Here is a 22,258-nt window from a genome sequence, read left to right as displayed (position 1 = left end):
GACCGGACGTACGCGCTACTATTTTAAGACAAAGCGAAAAAAGATCTATGTATCGATACATATAAATCGCGTGAATATTTATGTATTCAATATATATTTTTCTTTATCACTCAAATTTAAAATTAAAGGATTATATAAATTATAAAAAATATAAAACGATCGAATGCAAATCATCACCGGCAATGGTATTACGTAATGACAAGTTTACCTTAGACCTCGTGGCAGGGAAAAAAATAAAATTGTATTTTATGCAAATTTTAATTGAACCCGACGACTATTTCATGGTAAAATTAATTGTAGAACTGGAAACAATCTAGATAATATTTCGATTTATTATTAAACGTGCCTACATGATACAAATCAGGGGACAACACAATCTCATTATCGCTTTATGACGTAGTAAATATGTTTTCTCCTTTGCGTGTGTATTTGTATGTGTGTGTGTGATGAGAGTCTAATCATTATTACACCTTATCTATAGGGGATGGGATTAGTTTAACGATGTTCACCAGATACGGTACACAGACTATCACAAAGTTGATTGCTGGTTCGGGTTCGTACATGGGTGTTTCTAAAATGATCACAGCCGCGAGCTGAATGACATAAAAGTGAACGCGCATCCAATAGCATCATTTCTTTTTTCTCTATATATTATATTCCGCTATACTCGGAGTCTTTAAAGTACGTTTCTTTAAAATGGTCGCGATATAACGTATGATATAACGTTTGCCACGATAATTTCGCGTCCTTGATATCCGCTGATCTCGCATTCTCTGTCCTCGCTCTTTTAAATCTTTCTCGAAAATCGATTTTCATTTCCTCACAAGGATCAATACATTAAAATTATAGAAAAATCAATGCTGCTTTCGCGCTCGGTCTGTGGAATTAGAACAAAAAAGACACTTTCGAACAAATACCAATCAAATCAAAAATCTACAGGGCGATCAGTGAAGTAAATCATCAAAATCTCCAATCTCAATTTTAATCGGGGATTCCACGGTAGTAAATATAAAGTTTCATCTCCCAAATTTTTGACATTGCATCCACTGTATCGGATCCACGTCGCTCGTTCTAATTCCATCGTATCGAGATAAAAATTATATGGATACTTAACGCTTGTATATGCAATTTAGAATGCACCCGGTACGTATGTAGCATCATTTACGAAATATGAGTCGCTCATGAGAATGACACCATTTTTTTTTTTTTTTTTTCATTTTTCTCTTTACACCTTATTATACAAATACAACGAGACACCGTTAATTTTTCTTATATTTTCTTCACATATTAAGAATATATTCCTAGGTACTCTGCGATGGCGTGCGGCCGTCCCTAAATAATCCCGCCGGTCACTCGCGTGACGGCGAATACGCGGAGAAATATGTCGCCCTAAAACGCGATAAATAATAATAATAATAATAATAACAAATTGAAAATTAAAGTTTCTAGGTGAGAGAAACGACACTCTTCGAGGATCGCGCGCGAGACGCCTCGCACGTCATCGTCGTATCTCGATCTCGGTATATCATTCTCTAACTCCGCTATGTGTGTGTGTTGTGTGTATATATACATATATATATATATATATATATTTTTTTTTTTTATATTTATATAGAATGCATTATACAAACTCGCCGCGCGGCTTGCAGCCGCGTGTGACGGAAACATCGAAGCACATGCAAAACAACTCAAATATAACACAACGCCAGCTCCCCTCCTCTTTCTTTCTCTCTCTCTCTCTCTCTCTCTCACTCTCTCTCTCTCCCATAAATAGAATAAATTATTCGTCTTTATGTACAAATGGTACTTCCTTCATACAGGATGTTTGTGCTTACGTAGGCCTGCACTCTCGCCGCGCGTTTAGCGTTAAGAGCTACTTTTGTGTCGATAATACTCAGCTGTGTTGAACTTTATTCCGCTTCCGCTAGTACTCCTAGAGATACAATGTAAAGAAAGAAATTTCCGATAAATCGTGACATTACGTAAAGGCTAATCGAGGCTCGGTAGTGCTGCTGATTTTAAAAATATAAATGTGTGATTATTTATCGAGAAGAATTAAGTAATAGCGCTAAACGCACGATGAGTTATTGCTCTTAAAATGTACATCTTGTCCGCTTCTAGCTTGTGCAGATCTTTCGCGGCGATTGTTTGACAGAATGGCGACGATCGAACTTTGCCTCTTTTCCATTGTATCAAAATATATCAAAATCGCGCGAAACTAAAACAATCAATATTATTCAATATTGCTTGAAACTTTTATCTCCACGACTGACATACATTTATTATACTTTTTCTTTATATTTTCAAGCTGTGGAATAACATTGATTGTTGCAGTTTTGGTATATCAATAAGTGTCCCACACAACAATAAAAATCTCGGGATGTATTGATATCGGTCCCTGAATGTTTCAAACACGCACGCAGACAATTTCGATTTCTTGCGATATTATGAATATATTATATATTGATATAAAAAGCACAAATTATAAATTATAAAAACACATAGTAATGATACATTATATATTGATGAACTGCAGAAAGAATATTTCGATAAAAGAAATGGAAATTGCAAAAAAAATTTTTTCACAGTGACGTTCTAAGAATATTTCATGAACACACTAAGAATATAGATACATTCTAATAAAGATACACTCTAATAAAAGAAAGAGATGGCGGATGGTTGCATTAGTACATTTTAAAAATATTCCCCAGGCACATCTCTGTCTTTATGCGCTTTAAATAAATTATTTCAGAGATACCATACAATTCTCGCCATCGAAAATAATCTTCCCGCAATAGATCTCCTTTTGCTATGTGGGACGACTCTATCGATTTGTTCTGTATGCGTGCACAGGAAAAATAAAATGCGCGTGCACCGCTGATTACCGCGCAATATCCGTTAATAAATTAACGTTCACATTCATCGCGTTTTGACAAACAGCGCCGAACACGTTGCGGTCTTAAACGCCGCGAAACGCCGGGAACGTTTCTCCTAATGCTTTTAGCCTCAGGTGATTATGCAATTATGTAAAATAGATTATTTGTTTGCTTATATTCCGCGGGATAGAGGGGAGGGGAGGGAAGGGGGACGCTTATATTATGACATGCGAATATGTACGGTCATCGTCGGGGCTCGCCGTCCGTTTATACGAGGAAGGGCTAAATCTCGTCGTCGTTACGACGACGACATCGTATGGCACTAGGTGTATTAGCGTTTCCGTATATAATCTCCAAAGCACTGTCCTCGCGAAAAATGCAACTCATGCCTGGTACAAAAAATGAGATTCTTCCTCTAGATCTTACGTTTGTTTAAGAAATGTGCGCGCGTGATCTCACAATAAGAGCATTGTACGTTTCGTGGCGAAGGGGGCGGAGGTGGGAGGGGGGGGGGAGGAGATACGAGGAGAGACACGACGCTCGTCCTCTTCTCTCTTTTAAGATCAGCTTCTTCCTCGCTTTTGCAATATTTGTGTTTGATGAATTCTAAGTTTTTATTATTCCCAATTTCCTGAAACGCACAACTCCGGTAGTCCGTGTCTTATATTTACGAAACTAGTATCTTTTGTAAACGAAGGCCACTCAATACAGAATCTACTGCAAATATATTAAGAGTACTCGTAGAATAATTCGAGAATAAATTTCTCGATTGTTTCGATGAATTAAACGACGTTCGCAGGCAGTTTAGTTGACCGGTGCTAAAACGTCGTGCCGTTTAAGTCATCGCGCAAGAGAATCGATTCTCGATCATAAACGTTTACTGAACTTTGAGCGCGTCACGCTGTGAAGATTGATTATTTTGGACGTATTTTCGTCAACACACGCATTACGGATTATTTAAACGGACATTTCCTGAAACTATGTTCTTCATTTAATTCTTAAAACTAAAGTTACTACATTTAGGCCTCGCTAAGACAATTCGGCCTGTTTTGAGATCGATGGGGGGAGAGGGGGGAGGGATAAAAACGTCTCGCTTGCGCTTTATCTCTTCGCGAAGCAATCGCATAAATGGGATTGCGATTTGCGATATGAAAAAGGTGGCTCGAATAATCTAAGCTTGCGCAACTTAAGATACGATACGTGTAAAAATCGATATAAAGTGATATTTACTAATTATTCGACTTGAATAAAAACCATAATTTAAGCTATAATTGATACAATTTAAATTATTAACAGCAATATTATATAATTTACAAATTATCAACAGAAAAATTGTCTCGAAGTAAAACTTATACGATTCTATTTTCACTCACTTACTTTTATATAAAACGAGCGAATTTAGAGTAGACGGGAATTTTGTACTGTTAATTGAAATATCGTTCACAATGCTCTCTCTCTCTCTTTCTCTCTCTCTCTTTCTCTCTCTCTCTCTCAGTCTCTCTGTTAAACAAAAGATATAACAGAGAATTAAATTTTCGGTTCAAGTCGAAGCATTATTGACTGATCACAGCATCGCGTATTGTCGCATCACCACATTCAATGTATATAGAGAGCACTAAACAATTTTTTGATTCAATAGAATTTGCAAGACATGCTGCGCGTGCCAATCGACCATTGTCTAAAAACATGGAATATGGCAGTTTGACATTAAAACCGAAATATTGAATTTTCCTGACAAAAATTCATCTTATGACTGCGTTATCAGCTGGACGAAAAAACACTTTTTTTAAAAAAATACATAAACACAAAATTAATTATTTTTAACCCGCTAACTGCCATGCTTGCCCCGTATTTCGTAATCAATTTATCAAGGATGATAACAACAAGTATATGAGGAATTGACGATTCCAACTTCTGTCCCCCAAGACTAATAAAGTGAAATTTATGAAACAAAAATAAACTATATACATACATTGCATGAATGGCAGTGAACGAGTCCAGATATTTTCAAACTTTCAAGAAAGATTTTTAGTTCACTCTTTCTCTCTCTTTCTCGCTTTGTAACCATAAGTTACATTCATTTTAACATTCTTTGCAAGATGGGGGAACAACAAAATCTAGATAAACGTTCTATCCTAATCGATACATGGAAATTCTTGCATAAAATTCCAGCCTCTTTTTTTATATCGCGCACACGCGCGCGCGTGCACACAACTAAGAATTCAAGTTCTCTTAAATGCGGGTTTCAAATACGGCCTTACATGTTACAGCAATAGATCGGCATGTAAACACTGGTTAAATCGGAAATGTCCCCATCCGATATAAACGTACTACATTCTAAGCAATTCCAAAAACAATGTGTACGGTGTCCACACACATCCTTATATAATGTGTTTTCTCTAATGGTTTCATTTTATATATATTATATTATTATGTAATCTCTTTAGATTTTGTCATTCCTTACGATGCGTAAACGTTAAGTTGAGAAAATAATTTTTTTTTTTGTTTTGTTTATATAACAAGCAAAATGTTCAACTTGTTTCTTCATAAATATTCAATTTTCCATAAGTCTTCTTTATGGGGTTCAATGGTTCTAGCAGAAACACTTAATTTCCACGTATTTTATACTTTTTTTTTCATTCTAAGTTCTTCTTTTTTCTCGTCAGCGCGCGCAAAGTACATGAACCACACTATCTATTCGAAAGAAGATATCTGTTTTTTGTTGTTTTTTCTTTTTTTTTTCATCACTGGGTCCAGAGCCATTATACGTTAATTGTTACTTATTGTATTATGTCCAATGCTGAGCATGTTGCAACGCTAAGAGCATCCGTGAAGTATTATCAGCTAGAAAGCACAAAGAGTTTTCTAATGTCTTCAGAACGTTTTATAATATGCTGAAATGTTTCTAGCTTGCTTTGGTTTTTGTCAGTCAATTTTTTCAACGTTCCGAGATTCATTCCCTATTACACTTGACAATACTTTTCTCCAGTAATGTTCAGCCTTCGTTCGGTCTATATTTTATACTTCACGTTATTAAGCGAGGACTGTGCAAACCTTCCACCTGAGTGTCAATTTGAGGACAATGTTGTGTATCAGGCGGTCCCCAATCGTGCAAATTTCCACTGTTAGCTAATCTGTGCGTAAGTCGATGTGCTATTGAGAAACCTCCGCTACCTTCCAATTGCGTTAGAACTATGATGACTTGTCTAGAAAAAGCGATGGAATAACGTAAAATTTAATAAAAAACAATTAGAAAAAGCTTATGCTTTTCAAATTCTTATGAATTTTATTATTTATAAAATTTAATCTTGTGCCGAGAGAAAAAATATTCAATGATATCTTACCTGTGAAGGGGGGGAACACTATCGGCAGTTCTGAGTTGTCCTCTTGTGGACACAACATTATAGCTTTCATGGCAGTCGCATTTTACGTGAATCCACTTGTTCACATGACGATTTTCGACCATTACAACTAAACCAGCCCATCCTTTAGTTAAATAATAAGCGGTCATGCCTTCTCTGCCCTGTTTATATATGAATATGATTTTAAGCAGTACTTCCTTTTATATTATAATATTATAGAGTATTATTATAGCAGTAAATTTATTATGTTAGTATAATCTATTATAATGGATTAGTATAATGTAATATTATTCAATATGACATTTAATTGCTTACTTCATGCCGTTGTCCTTTAGCTAATGTTAAGCTTATAATAGCATCAGCTAAGACAAAGGCAGGAGGTGATATCTGTTCGACCAGAAGCCTTTTTGAACTATGAATAGCGAGAACGTATTCTGGATAACTGGACGTATCTTCCATCCCAGTGTGCCAATGATTAAAAGCTAGGCACACAACAATATACAGATCTCTCTCCAACATCTTGTGACAGCCGACAAAACCACGTACTTGCCGCTTACTGTGCTCTACTAGTCTACCAACTTCCGGAGCGGCCGGAGATCTCGTACGAAAAACTACCACGCATAAATCCAGTTGAGAACGTTGCGACTTTTCTGAATTTCTATAAAATTATTTATTTGTATTATATTATATGATATGCTTGCGCACGCACGAGATAATGTGATCATCTTACCTTTGGCCCTCTTGAAACAGCGTAAACTCCGTTTCGGTGGGTTCCAATACTGTTAAAAGGACGCACGACAAATGTCTGAGAGACGACAACGGAGGAAGAGTGCCGCGTAATCTCACTTCGCTCCATCCGACTCTTGTTTTACAAATGTCAATGCAATCGAAGTACTTTAGAACGTCATCAAAGGATATCCAAAAGACGCCGTCCGAAGCACCATGTGGCATAAGCATCTCTCGTAATTGCAAAGTCCATATAGGACTATCGTCCGACCAATCTCCTTTCCAACTGTAGTGACCCCAAGGATTGCGTAATCGTAGCAACCGTATTCCCTATAAAATATAATAATTTCCTTTTATTATCAAGATGATATGTGTGATATAACATGTTTCAAGCTAAGTTAATTTAAACGCTAAGCTAAGTACAGCATCTATGAAACCTACCTGTACATCGCGTACATCGAGGACAGAATACGCATGCCTAGAAAAAAAGCACGTTTTAATTAGAAATTAATGATAGAAAATAAAGCATGCAAAACAGAATTTAAATAATGTAAAATAAATCAAATTTTCGATTACCTTGGCCTTAAACCTTTGCGTTGATACTCTTCTTCGTCAACCTTCATATTACCTCCTCCGCAGCTAGCACCCATTAAAAACATAGCCTGCCTCGAGGACAAGAGTTGTGCCCATATTAGGTCCCTGTCGAGTTCGTCTTCGCTTGGCAATGCTGACGGTTGTAAAGGCACGCTCTCACATGGGGCACCAGTTAATGTCGCTAGACCCTCTATAGCACGGCCAGATACCAAGGCTTCATAACAGCCATGTATTTTAGCAACTGCTTTTTCAATTAGCGGCACCCAAAGTTGTTTTCTTTTTGCCTTTAACATAAGATGCATATATCACTAATAATATTGCAAATAACAATGCGCAAATAAAAATAAAACGGATTTAAAAATAGATATGAATGAATATGAAGATATATACCAGATATTAATATATAATATCTACAATGCATCTTTGGTAACATACAGACAAGATATACCTGAGAGTACACTAAGTGACCTCTCTTATCACAGGGTAATAGATCATCAACGAGCACCGTCGTCCATTTTCCATCTTTACACAATCTAACTTGGTAAGCACCTTCGGGGCATGTTTCCTTCATGACCAGAACTCTTCTTACTAGCTCGTCACTCTCGGCGAGAACAGCCAGAGCCGATAGTAACCAACAATTTCCTAAGACACCTTGCGAGATATCAGAGGGTAGGGGTGTCCTAAAGACAGCCCAAGGCAGTTTAGAATCGACACTTGAATCCACGTTAATTTGATGTGGCCTTCTCCATTGGACGACGTGATTATCCTTTGTATCCGCGGGATTATAGTACAAGGATTTCGGAGCAGGAGGAAACGAATCGTCGACAAACGGCTCATTTGTCTATAAGATAAGTGTGAAAAGCGTTTAATTTTCATTATCAATTTACGATACTTTAGTCACACACAGATTACCTCTTTGCAATATCGAACAATGCGCTCCCATTTTTCTAGCGCTTCTCTCTCCTCTAGTTGCCTGAGATTTTCCATCACCACGCTCTCTTGCCGCTGTATTCTAAGAGTACTAGTGCCTGATTCGAGGAGCCCAGATATTCCTCTATCTCCAGATACTTGAGACAGCGATTTTGAGCTTTGGCACATTTCGCAAACAACAGTCGAACTCTTGTTTTCGTACGTGCACAATTTGCATTGCCACTAAGATATATGAAAATAAAATTATAAAATAAGACAATACTAGAAATGTTTTAGCTTTTAATGTAACGAGCTAGATAAGAATTAAAATTAAAAACTATGGATGAATTGGCAAACTATATATTATTTCCTATAATTATGTGCCAATAAATTATTTCCGAAAATTCCAATTTCCAAAAAAAATACTAACTTGAGCATGCGAAGAATCTCTGGTTCTCGAATGCCTTTTGTCAGCTGCTGACGAACCGTTTCTTCTTACAGAATTTCTATGCCTCGGGGTAACCGCTTTGGAATTCGTCGGAGTCGAGCAAAGCCTCGGGCTTGGACTCCGTTGACCTAGAGCTCTATTATCTTTCGGAACTTCCAGAAAGTCTGCCAAAGTCTTGCAGGCATTGCAGTTTTGCGCCGAGAGCGGATTCCTCAGCGTGCACGACGGGCATACCCAGCTTTCGCCTTTTCGCAGCGTGGCATCCTCCAAATGCATGATGCTCTTCAGCTTTGAGCCGCAACAAGCCTCGCACGTCGTTCTCGACGCGGCATTCAGTAGAGTACACTTCTTGCACGTCCACACCGGCGACGGTGGATCAATCTGATCGTCTAGATCGGACTCCGCCGTGGCCAGAGTGGCTGACTTTGGTGGTATATATCTGACACTGTCTCTTGATACCACGATCGGCGATTGTGCATGCGTCGGATAGCTCGTGTCCTTCGTGACGGTTATCAAACTGGGTTGCGTCAACGATGGGGGCGACCTGGACGAGCCACAAATATCGCAACCGCTAGACCACAACGGATTATATGCGTAAGAACACTTTCTGCAGGTCCACATACGCTTAAGCGGACTCATGTTCGGTACATCGCTCACTGGACTGGTCGCCTCGCTGTGCGCCTTCGTCGGCACCAGACCTAACTTACTGCTCTGTTTCTTTGGCAACGGCGGTGGTATATCGGGATCCGTGATCCCGATGTAGGAATACTTTGGTCTCGAGTTGAAGCCGATAGAATGAGGCGGCACAGCGGGCGGTTCCTCGTCGTTCAAGCTTCTACGATTGACAGTCTTCTTTTGTGTCACGTTCGCGACGGAATCGGCGTCGGAGAAGGATCTTCTGTAAGATAGAGGTCCCGCAGACGACAGGGCGCGCGGTACCCAAGCTGGCACGCTAATAACCACTCCGCTACAAGGCGCGGGACTCCTAGGAGCATCGCATGCCTCGCACTGTTCCAAACCAGGCGCATTATCCAGCGTACAATTGTCGCAGCTCCATAAGCCATCATCTTGACGCGTTTCCGGTACCACTAAACTCGTGGGTCTTTGTACCACATGTTCCGATAATTTTTGAACAACAGAACCGTTCGATAACGAACGACTGACTTTAGACTTGACCCGTTCGTACATAGAAGGACTGTGCCGTTTCGGAGAGCGTTGAGAGGTATCGGTATTATCTGTGAACGGAAGCGCAGTGGACTCCATTGCTCCAATTGATGGTAAAATCCAGTCTTTATGGTCCACTCTTTGTCTTTCGTTTCGACTTATGCTCGTCAATTGTGCCATGCCTGAAAAATTTTAAAGCAATTCAATGATGCGTAGAATGCATTTCGATTAACTACTGTAATATTTATAAAACTCACCTGTATTATTAATTTTATCATTATTATTGGAACCATTCGTACTAGCATTCACATCTAGGATATTTGCCAAAAGTCCAGAATTGATCTTAAGACGACTTTCTTTATGCAGATTAATCTTTTTGCTCTTGCGTGCACCAATTTTCTTTCCATCGATTTGAGCTATTGATGCACTGGCATCACAAGCCGCGCAAATCAATGAACTGCAGTTATTGTCCAATAGACATCGAATACAAGTCCATTGTGTGATTAAAGAAGGTAAAGATGAAAAACGTTTCAATGGTATCCTCTCAGATGAGCTGCCATTCCACGAACCACAATGTAAATTTTTCTTAACTTCGCATGCAGACAGATATCTCACGGAACTGCAAGTTTATAGGAACACATTACATAAGAATATAACAATATTTTGTAACAATGTTACAAAAGTAATAAAATATTGCATTCTAGAAATAATTATAAAGTGTGTATATGTGTGAAAATGTAGTAAAAAAAATATAATCATAATTGACATTTGTCTCATAAACAATACACACATGTACACACAGGCAATTATTTATATTTATTATAAAAAAATTAAATTTATTTGATAACTTAAACAGACAATACAGTCCTATAATGCAGATCTAATGCAACTTGTCATATATATAAAATTAGTTTGTTTCTTCAATGTAAACACTTTCAACATAAGTAAATCATATCAATAATCAGGAGACAGAAATCTAAATGCGCTACACAATCTTATCTTATGTTCACTGTTGATATAAACATGACATACATAAAAGACTCAGATAATCACATTTAATACCAAAATAGTACCGATCCAAACAAGTCAGATAGATATCCACGTAGAGTGACAAGATCGCCGGTTCCTCGAGGCATACACCAACACGCATGGAGTGTGGGGGGGAAGCAAAGGGAGCCACAAGAGGTAAAGGATGTTGGAATGGGAAGGGGATGAAATCGCGACCCTCACCCGTTAGTAACAGCGCGTCGGGACTCGCCGCGCTGGCCGACGGGTAGCAGCGACGGGTTGCGCGCCGTCAATTTATCCGTCCTCGGCGGCGGCGTCGGTGGCGTCGATTCCCCGGAGGTGGACGACGACACCCGTGCGCGCGGGCACTCACCGTCCTCCTCGCGTTCTCCCCTCGTCGACCGTGGCTCGTGCGCCCCCGCGCCCTCCTGCCCGGCGCTACCGCTACGCTCCACGACGATCGTCGAGGCACGATCGTCGTGACGGCCGCCGAGCCTCTCGTCGCTCCTGAGTCGCGTCAGCCCGCACCTGGCGCATCTCGCGCTCTCCGTAGGATTTATCAGGGCGCACTCCGAGCAATGCCACTGCAGCACCGACGCGATCGAGCCCATTCTCCACGCGTAGTCATGGCTCCCCCGCTGCGCCGCGCTATATCACCACTATGTCACCCACGGAGATGCGGCACACGACGGCGTTGACGGCGACCACGGAGCAGCACCCACGGGGATCCAAGAGCGACCACGTCGATCTTCGTTTCCGACCCCCTCGCAGTCGCGCTCTCTCACCCGAGAGACACCCACGCGAATTCGCACGCGCGCGCACATACACATGCACGCACACACACACACACACACACACTTTCTCTTTCTTTTCGTCTGTCCTCTGATCTTTCCTGTCGCCCCGTCGCCGCACTGAGAGAAACGCGACGACGCGGCCGCCGACGGGCGGCGGTTGTTAACGGCGACGATCAGCTGTGCCGCGTTCCGCTCGTCGTCGCGAGGATGTCGCCGTCGTCGGATGCCGCGACTGGAACCCGCCGTTCTTTGTCATATGTTCCGCGACGGCCATCTTTCCCGTCGATCCCTTCCGCTGCGATGAAATCCCTCTCGTCCCCGTTGCACTCTCACAGGAACGGCGCGTGGTTGTTCGCCCTGGACCCCTCATCCCTCAAACGTCGATTACATTTTTCAAAACTGATACATTGATTAGTGGAAGTATTTTACAAATTTTTTATCCATTATAAAAATTTATATAAATAATCTAAAATGCATACTTATTATGTATTCATAATTATATTGATGTCTTTTACGAGAATCTATTTCTGCTTAAAGAAAGTAAAAAAAAATTGTAATCATTAATCATACGTTGTTTTGATGAGACGTCTTCAATTTAATCGAATAGTCTTGTTATGCGAATATCTCTGTATAAATATAAGATTATATGTTTATTACAGAATTACGGAATATGTGCATTACTGGACGCTTTAATTGCCGTGCGCACTGGCGACATCTGGTAAAGAAGGGATAAAGGATGTATAGTTCTTTCTATTATAACAATTGAGCTGTTGTGTGCATCAAGTCCCTGTGGCGCAGAGGATAGCGCGTTGGACTTCTAATCCAAAGGTCGTGGGTTCGATCCCCACCAGGGATGACACAAGCGGGGTACAAAGCCGTTTGTATTTATTTTTTACATATCTGTATTATTTATTTTAATGCGATAGTAGATTTAATAAAAATATCTATTGACAAACTTATTATTACTATTTTTTTTGTATAAATAGAAAAAAATTAAGTAATAGAATATTTGCGATTATTTATATTTGATCAAAATAATTAATAATTTATACTTGACTTTTGTTAGTATTCTTTTTAAATTTATAGCAGTATAAATTTCAAGCAATTATGTAAATATAAATATATTTTAAACACAAGATAATATCCTATACATCGTATATTACATCGCGTAAGATTACGTCAGCAGTATTACGTTAGAAGGACGTTCGATTTTACTTTACGTAAAAATGAAAGAGCTCATTGTGTGTGTGTATGTAACGTCTATAAATATATTGTAAATAGAATTTTGTTGAATGAAAATATTTTTTTATGTTAAGTTAAATATAAAGCAATCTTTTTTTTTTAAATAGGCATATTTTTTTTTGAGAATATTAATAATTTATAAAAGAATTGTTTTCAAGGAATTTAACGGTGAAGATGATGGCGAAATTTTAGCATATATCATCTTTAACGAACCTCCTACACTCGGTGGCATCATTAAGGGATGACACACGAAACTCTCCGCGCTTTCTCTGGATCTACCAGATTTATTTCTTCGCGAAAGCTCACGTGACATCCCCTTTTGGTCACCGAGACAGCACGCGTCGTCGGTTTATTTACGGAAACGCTTCTTCTTTGCTTCTTACCGAGAAGTGTCTTACTTTGACTGCATCAACTTGACAGTTTTTTGATTTCTCTCTTGATAGTTTTGTTTGATTTCTTGAAACAAAACTAATTTTGGAGCACAACATACAAGAAGCAACAAGCAAGATATTTATACTTTTAATTAAAGAAAGAGAGTAAAAAAGAGCAAGAGAAAGAGAGAGAGAGAGAGAGAGAGAGAGAGGGAAGGGAAGAGAGAAGAAAACACGCGTCACATTTTATTTCATTTTATTTTATTTTATTTTATTTTGTTTCCGAATTAAAATTTTTTGTATTTTTATAAATAAATTTTACATTATTGTATTTTATATTTGAATTCAATACGTATAATTAAAAAATTCTAATACATTTGTAACTAAAATGGGATATTATATAAATAAATAAATAAATAAATAAATATTAGGCGCATTAGATAAAATTTATATTATTCAAGAAAAATATAATAGAAATAAATTTATCGACATAAATTGCACAAATAAAATGTTATTTATTACATTGCGCTGTAAAATTTCCTACAATTTATTATTTGCATAAGCAAATGCACACATAAATTACTCATCATATTAAATAAACACGCACTTTATGTGTATATGCCAAGATTTATTTTAGACAAAATTTCCATTATTATATAAAACGAACGGTCTTTGCCAAATAACCATGACATTCTGAATTTTCCGTTCAACAATACCTCCCTCAATATTTCCATTGTCATTCGTTGAGGATAAAGACGGCGTTCAAACTTTCCGTTTTGTCAATCATTAATACCTGCGTTTCCACGGGAGTAAAATTGGCCAAGGAACGAAACGTATTCCTAATTTATCATTTTATTATAAATTTTTTTTCTCGGACTTTCGGAATCGCGACGCAGATCGGCCTCGCGCGTTTCCGCCGCGTTCACGTTCTTTGGAATGAAGCCAATGCGATCCATTACCAGACAGCTAGTCGCCGTGTCCACGATTCCAATTCGTAATCATAGAACAGCCTCATAAATAATTGCGTTGTTCCTCTCCTATCATTTCTAGCAACGGCGGATGCGAACTCTTAATTAACGGCGATTATGTACACGCGATATCTACACGCGCTCTGCGATTCTTTCGACGCGGGGGTATCGTTATATGATTGACGTCATAATTTGTTGCTAGCAGCGAAAAGACGGGAGTTTTTAGACATTTTTTTATATTGTCTTAGAATCTAATATTTAATATAATATTTTAGTCTTGAGATAATTTTTTTTGTTTTATATCGTTCTGAACGCTTCGAATAAAGAAATTTTTTTTCTATATTAAAATTTTATATTTAAATAAAAATTTCGTTTTTACACAATCATCTATAATACATATTAGTAGATCTATTAAACCTTGACCAAGTAACACGAGAAACGGCAGCAATAACAAAGCCCCCTGCTGCTTGAGGAATTCTTAAATCCCGACAATTGACATCGCTCTGTCCGTTTACCCTGAGTCAATTAGGCATTTAACATTTCGAGAGGGTCTCATAAAATCACACTTGTAAATGGAAAATTTTCTGCGATATCATGAATAAATACATTGCGTCTATATTGCTTTCGTATCGCGTGCGAAAATTGCGCGTTGCATTGAGCGTTTGCATTAATCTTCAACACAAAAAATGTACGAGTGTTTTGCAAATTATATAATACACATTTTTTATATTTACGATAAAATTAATCTAATCGATCAGGCAATTATTACTTATCGTTAAAAAATAGATGTCATTATTATATAAAATATTATATATTATATATTAAATATTTTTGAAAAAAAGAGCGGGTTTGAAAGTGTATTTTGTGATATTTTTACAATTTCGAGATTTTCATAATATTGAGAGAGAGAGAGAGAGAGAGAGAGAGAGAGAGAAATGTATGATTTATTAAATAAAAAATTAAATCCAATTTTCAATAAGATTGTTCGAGAAAAAATCAAATATAGCACTCACGTGAGAAATTATGTTTACCGCATGAAAGCGTGATTCTGTCACACGTTACGTCATTTATTTTCTACAATATTAACTGATGCATGTCTAATAACGGTTAACACTATGACGCAGCTTCTTCACGCGTCGATAGATTTTTTCTTCGCTTCTCTTTGAAGTAAGCAGCTCGCTGCGAAGAAAAAATGTTTATTAAATGCCGTAATTATTTATAAAGTACTTTCTTTCATAAGATCGATAATCTCGAATATACGAGAAAGCATCCACTAGAATTCCTGTCCTTTAAGGTCGCTATATATTTTTTATTCATTAATATATTTAGAAAATTTAATTATTGATAATATAATTGAGAAAGAATATATCAGATATATATTATCGCAAAATATTTGATTCGCAAACCTTTCGTCTATTTTTAAATGAAAAAAAATATATCAAATAAAATAGAGAGAACTTTGCGTTGGATAAGAATTGAAAAATTATGAAAAATTCCTGAAAAGGATCATTGCATGAAGGAAGTGCAACAACAGATATGTTTTTCCATGCTTTTACGTCATCCTGTTTTTTATACGAAATGTTTTTAATCCGCCGACATCCGCGGTCAATATTTACTGCTATCTTACCGCGACAACGCAAAAGTATTTTATCAAAGTAACAACTTTCGACCTCGCGCGCGTATACATATGCAGAATGAATAAAAAATAAAAAACAAGAATAATGTTGATGCGCAAAGAGTTATCGAAGTAATGGCTCTTCGCTCGGTTTTCGCGAGCTACGAATATACGTAAAATCGATATTACGTATCGGCGGTCAATGGCATCGAATCCGGTTGGCGACTGCTGTAAAATTTCTGTCGCAACGATTACGTCGCGATTGTTTACGATAAAAATCGAGAAGATATCATTTCAATCAATCTCAATCATATTATCTACATTATTAAATACGATATGTTTCGTTCTCCCTGAACTTTGTCGAGAAACAAATTTACAATTTCTGATGTAACAGTTTCTGCTTTCTTCTTGTAGAATATTTATATTCTAATTATACTAGAATACTATAATATTATATTGATAATAGGTATATATTGTCAGATTTTTGCAAAATATTATACGAAAAATCGAGGTATCTTTTGTAATAATGGTTGGAGCGTAAAAATTAGCAGTAAAAATTAAGAATTTTTTTTATATTTCGTGGCGTGCTACAAAACTTTAAAAAGCCGGAAATACAATAAAAAATCTGCTTATCCATACTTCTATTTATCCAACGCTTGGATATATTTTTATACGACAAACGAAAAATTATGATGTCCAAAACGCGAAAATCTAGTCTATTATAATTATTTTATTTTTCTATAGTTCCAACCTTGTGTTAGTTTTAACCAAATCCATGAAGTTTTAATTATTAATAGCGTTAATTAATTTTTTACATTCACACACCTATTTATAGAATTAGTTATATGTAATATAATAATATGTATAACTCTAATTACCTGTTTTTTCAAAATCAATTAAATCAAAATTATACACATATACTTAATATTTGAATTGTCAAATATTAAGCATATGTCGTAGCCGTGACAGACTTTATTGACATGAAATAATGTAGAGCGTAGTATTGAGATAATCAATCAACATTGAGAAAAAGAAGCAACCAGAATCGATTTAACATGTCTTTTAAGAGTGGATAGAGACGCGCCGACTTCTTTTCCACAGATTCGATGAGTTCGCGATAAAGCGACGTGCGTCTTATCGCGCGTAATTATTTGCATTATGATAATGTATTCCGCTCGCCAATAAATTATACGTATGAATCAGTACGAGCCTGCATTGCTAAAAACGACACCGTATGTGCGATGAACTTTTATCGCTGATACAGCCAGGAACGAAGCATTTCCCGTTGCCAGCGGAATTTTGTGGTTTAGGAAATCTCACCGCTCAAAATCTGCTGATAAAAGAATTTTTTCTTATCTCATTGTTATACTCCTCGTTATTTAAGATAGTCTGTTGTATCACACGTGTTGTTTAAATGTGAGATTAAAAATGTCTCTTAGACAGATTCATAGTCTACTAAAAAAAAAAATAGGGAACATTTTTGGAATATTTTCAAACCGCTGAAACTCAAAAAATCATTGTCGCTCAAAATTAAGAAAGCATTTTAAGACTTGAAGTTTAACGCGCTTGAAGTTTAACGTTAATGCGCTATTAGTGATTTTTTTTAATTTTTTGTTTTCCTTGTTCTGTACTTTAAAAAAGAACATATTGTTTTGTTTCTTAAAATTATGTATTTCTGATAATCTGCAACTCGTTAAAAGAAATTTCTTTTCAAAAATTCAACTCAAGTTCCATAAACTACAATTTTGCCTTTTTTTAAAATTTTCTTACGATATTTTTTGACCGAGTTACACGATTTTGAAACTAAACTGCTTTTTTTAAGAAATAATATCTACATTCGACAAAAAATCATCGTAGACAAAAAATTAAAAAACATTTTAAAGCTTGAAATTTTAACTTCAATGTGCTATCGGTGATTCTAAAAGATTTTATTATTTTTTCATTTTCAAAAAATAAATAGATTTAGCTTCAAACTCATGTAATTCGGTCAAAAAAAAATCGTAGGAAAATTAAAAAAAAAGCATTTTGTAGGCAAAATGTTATAATTTATGAAACTTGAGTCAATTTATTCGAAAGAAATTTTTTATCGAGCTGCAGTGTATCAAGAATATGTAATTTTAAAGAACAAAACAATGTGTTCTTTTTTAAACCGGATAAGGAAAATAAAAATATTTTTAAAAAATTACCGATATCGTATTAAAGTTGAAACTTCAAGTTTCAAAATGCTTTTTAATTTTGTATCTACTATCTATTTTTCGTTGAGTTTCAGCGGTTTGAAAATAGTCCAATTTTTAGGATAAAAAATGTTTTCTATTTTTTTTAGTAGTGTATATAATTAAAATATTAATTTAATAAAAATAAAAATATTAATAAAAATATTAATAATTTTATAATATATATATATATATATATATATATATATATATATATATATATATATATATCTATTATAATGTCATATTATGTCATCGCGTTGGTCATTACATGTCGCTTGCATAACGCATTATTTTATTTTATTTATATATATAATTATGTTCATATAATTAAAATAAATATAATATGACAAGATTCAGTTATATGTAATATAATTAAAACTTGATATTATGATATAATTCTATTATCTAATTTAATATATGAAAATTTGCCGCCATAAGCTGTATATTGATTTTTAATAAATTTCTTTTTCCGATTCTTGGATTTAATTATTATCTTAAAATATTCAAGTTTTTAATTTCATTATAGATACTATCTTTCACATTTATTGCAATCGGCTCTTTTGATTCTAATTATTCTAGTTCCTCCAATTACAATAAATAAAAAAGAACGCAAAAACATCTTGATTGATGATTCGTTCTACATACATAAATGTATTTTTTTTGTAATATAATACACGTGTGTGTCTCGTGTGAATAGGCACGTTCTGAAAATGAATAATTTTCTTATGCACGACGCTTCGCGTAATAACTGCTGTCACGCTTTCAGTCCGTAATTCTGTCCTCGTATCTTGAAAATAGATAAGTTATCAATTATTAATGAGCGACATCAACGGTATATTCCAGGATTATTTTTACGCAGAAAGTAGGTACGAGTTTTTAAATTAAAGTTTAAAATATAAACTGCTTTTCACGAGCAATGCAAGGGACAAGATGTAGGTAGTTGTTGCTTAAAATTGTTGACAGATCTCTTGCATATTTGCATAAATATAAGAAGAAAATAAATTATACAATTATTTGTATATAATTATTTATATAATTTATATATATAATATTATATATATAATATTATATATATATATATATATATATATATATAAATTATATAAATAATTATATATAAATAATTGTATAAATTATTCTTCTTATATTATACGAATTGAAATTCTAAGAGACGCGATTATATATATATATATATATATATATATATATATATATATATATATATATATATGTATGTGTGTGTGTGTGTGTATAAGCACACATTTTTTTTTCTGTGCATTTTGAAAAATAATTATTAAAAAATAATTTAAGATAAATGTCTTAAAGACACTTTTATGTGACTCGAATAATTATTTGACATAAATTTCATATGCAATGCTCTGTGTAAAAATTATTGTATAAATTATGTGAATAATTATCGACGTAAAAATGTGATATTAATTTTTATTTTTGATTCTTCAACGTGACAATATGTGTTATTGTGGATTTCTGACTCAATATAAACTCGTCTCATCGTATTGTACGTTGGTATTTTGTACGTATGGATCATTATTATAATCCAACCGTATGAGTCATCTCTCTCTCATTTTACTTTGCCACGGTACATTAAGCGTGCAGACTTCTTTATTGCGATGTGCCGTAAGCGTTTCTGTCTGTCTCAAACGCTCTTTTTACCGAACGCTTTAATGGAAACAAATGCGCGACAAATATTAAACAATCAGGAATCTGTTTTCCAGATTCGCCGCATGTATCACCCGACAATATCGACCACGATATTGACTTGCTACTGAGAAGCTGAAAAAGACCCCGGTCTCTCCAAGCGATAACGTACTCGTCGGCAAATAAACTCGAGATAGTCTCGTTCCAATTGTAGCGCCTGATTACAGTTTACTTCTCGTCGAACGAAGACTTGAGACTATAACTTTTCAACTTTTTTGTTATGAATATGCGAAAATATGTGTTCGCAAGCGTACGATAAAATCGCGAAAATTGGAAATAAATTACATTTTTCGTACTGCCGAAAGCTAAGATCGCGCTAAATAATTACGTCGTTTTTCGATATCTTATCGAAACTCTATCGCCGAGTCATTGATATCTGGTGATTAAATATACGCACGTGTACAATTACTACTCGTTTCAGGTCACGTGTATCGAACATGTTCGCCGCATGCATGCGGGCTTTATGTAATTTCCGGAAGAGCTTCCCGTATACGTTCGCTTAATTTTTATCACGCGCTTCTGCAGAATCTTTTTGTTATAATTGAGAGAAATAATCCGCGAATGTACAATAAAAGTCAGTTATTATCAGTTGCATCAATTATTATTATCTTATCTATATTATGTCTGGCAATTATTGATTTTAGTGCTTTGAGTTTGAAGCTGAGAATTTAATTTCATATTTCGAAAAAATCGAAATCTTTCATGAAAGTCGCGTCCATGAAATTAAAAAAAAAACATTTTATTACATCTCTGCGTATCTTCATATCTCATTTCATCTTATGGCCGTAACGCGGTGCGCTTGCCGTAGAATTGGAATGGATAGCACCTAAGGTAATCATCAAGTTCTGTTTCAGCGTCGAGAGGAGCGCGGCATTTCGTGAGCTCATCCTCCGGTTGCGCCGCATCTATGCGTCACGCATTTACTACTACGTTGCAGTAAGATTCACTTTCTAGCACATGGTTATTCAAAGATCTCTCTTTCTCTCTCTCTCTCTCTCGGATGAAATGTACGATGCAATCCCAACGCGATCACATTACCGGTTCTTCGTGTCCTTTGTGCGCTTTGTCCGCGCGTCTTTTAGAATTTCAATTTAATCTAAATGTTACTCAAAATCTTCTTATTAACTTAAAGAGTTACATACCTTTGACAGGTCTAAAATTAGATTGGAATTAAACAAATTTTTATTATGCGTAAAATTATGTTTTATTGAGAAATAAAAAAATCAAAAATATCAAAAATTGATATTTTCTGCAATGGCAGCTATTTTCTCGAACAGTATTTGTAAAAGCGAATATCTCTGCCCCCTCTTATTTGAAACAAAAAACAAAAATCTTCCGTTAAACTGCATAAATAATGCTTGTCATAGGATATTTTCGATTTATGGCTTAGTTTTTTTTTTTAAATAAAAAAAGATCTATTTTTAGGTTGACAATCACATTTTTCGCTATAAATCGCTGCCATTTTTTGAAAAATAATTATTTTCAAAATCGGCTATGACAAGCACTAATTTTATTCATCTAGTTTAAGAGAAAATTTTCGTTTTTTATTTTAAGTGAGAGAGGACGGAGTTATCTCTGATACCGCAAACGCCGTTCTTAAAAACATCATTAGGGAAAATAGGACTTCAATTTTTGATATTTTTTATTAAAATTTTGAAGAGATATTTTCAAAAAACTATTTTACAAGACATGTATTTTCATTTTTTAATAAAACATAATTTTACCAACAATAAAAATTCGAATTTCTATCTAAGTTTTAGGTTTGTCGTAAAACGTAACCCTTTAATTAAATGTAAAATTTAAATGTATAAGGCATGTGGCAAGGCTAATTTGTTGTCAAATACAGAATTTGACATTTGCTCGATCAATTCCATTCCCTATGTATTCCTTTTTATTATCGCGTATAAGCGATAATAAAATTTAAAAAAAAATTTTAAGAATATTGAAACTATTAATATTAGAGTTATTTCATATTATAATTAAATATCTCCTCTTCGTGGTTAAATCATAAAATTTATTTTAATCTAGAACTTCAATTTGCATTTATCATTTGTTCAAAGAACGATACAATTCAAAGTGTTTGATGCGATAGCAAGCAAAATTGTAGTTTAGAATTTATAAAATACTGTTTTTGAAATAATATATTAGAAAGTATATAGACTTATATATTAGAAAAAAAATATCATCTACGATCTTCGTCTTTTTTTTAATCGTTATCATATCAACCTGGATCTATGCGGCTCAGC

General features: G+C 35.3%; 1 protein-coding gene and 1 non-coding gene across 3 annotated transcripts; one reads left to right on the top strand and one right to left on the bottom strand.

Moving 5' to 3' along the window:
- Positions 1-314: 314 nt before the first annotated feature.
- On the bottom strand, positions 315-12,300 carry LOC126851947 (calpain-D-like). Of its 2 annotated transcripts, none has more exons than XM_050596299.1 (11): positions 11,310-12,300; positions 10,337-10,698; positions 8,898-10,261; positions 8,471-8,710; positions 8,007-8,399; positions 7,541-7,842; positions 7,406-7,442; positions 6,969-7,294; positions 6,554-6,896; positions 6,221-6,399; positions 315-6,082 (listed from the first exon to the last, which is right to left on the bottom strand). In XM_050596299.1, exons 1-11 carry the CDS (start codon positions 11,696-11,698, stop codon positions 5,902-5,904), a joined length of 4,116 nt encoding a protein of 1,371 aa, XP_050452256.1. In that variant the 5' UTR covers positions 11,699-12,300; the 3' UTR covers positions 315-5,901. The 2 variants fall into 2 exon arrangements, with proteins under 2 accessions (XP_050452256.1, XP_050452257.1); XM_050596300.1 differs by having other exon boundaries at positions 11,153-11,411.
- Positions 12,301-12,664: 364 nt separating this feature from the next.
- On the top strand, positions 12,665-12,737 carry Trnar-ucu (transfer RNA arginine (anticodon UCU)). The gene has a single exon. It is a non-coding gene; the product is annotated as a tRNA-Arg (tRNA).
- Positions 12,738-22,258: the final 9,521 nt, after the last annotated feature.

Source organism: Cataglyphis hispanica, chromosome 9 (genome assembly GCF_021464435.1).
Source record: "Cataglyphis hispanica isolate Lineage 1 chromosome 9, ULB_Chis1_1.0, whole genome shotgun sequence".
Classification (NCBI taxonomy): domain Eukaryota; kingdom Metazoa; phylum Arthropoda; class Insecta; order Hymenoptera; family Formicidae; genus Cataglyphis; species Cataglyphis hispanica.
Note: the sequence above shows the minus strand (reverse complement) of the source record. Positions and strands in the feature narration are given on the sequence as shown.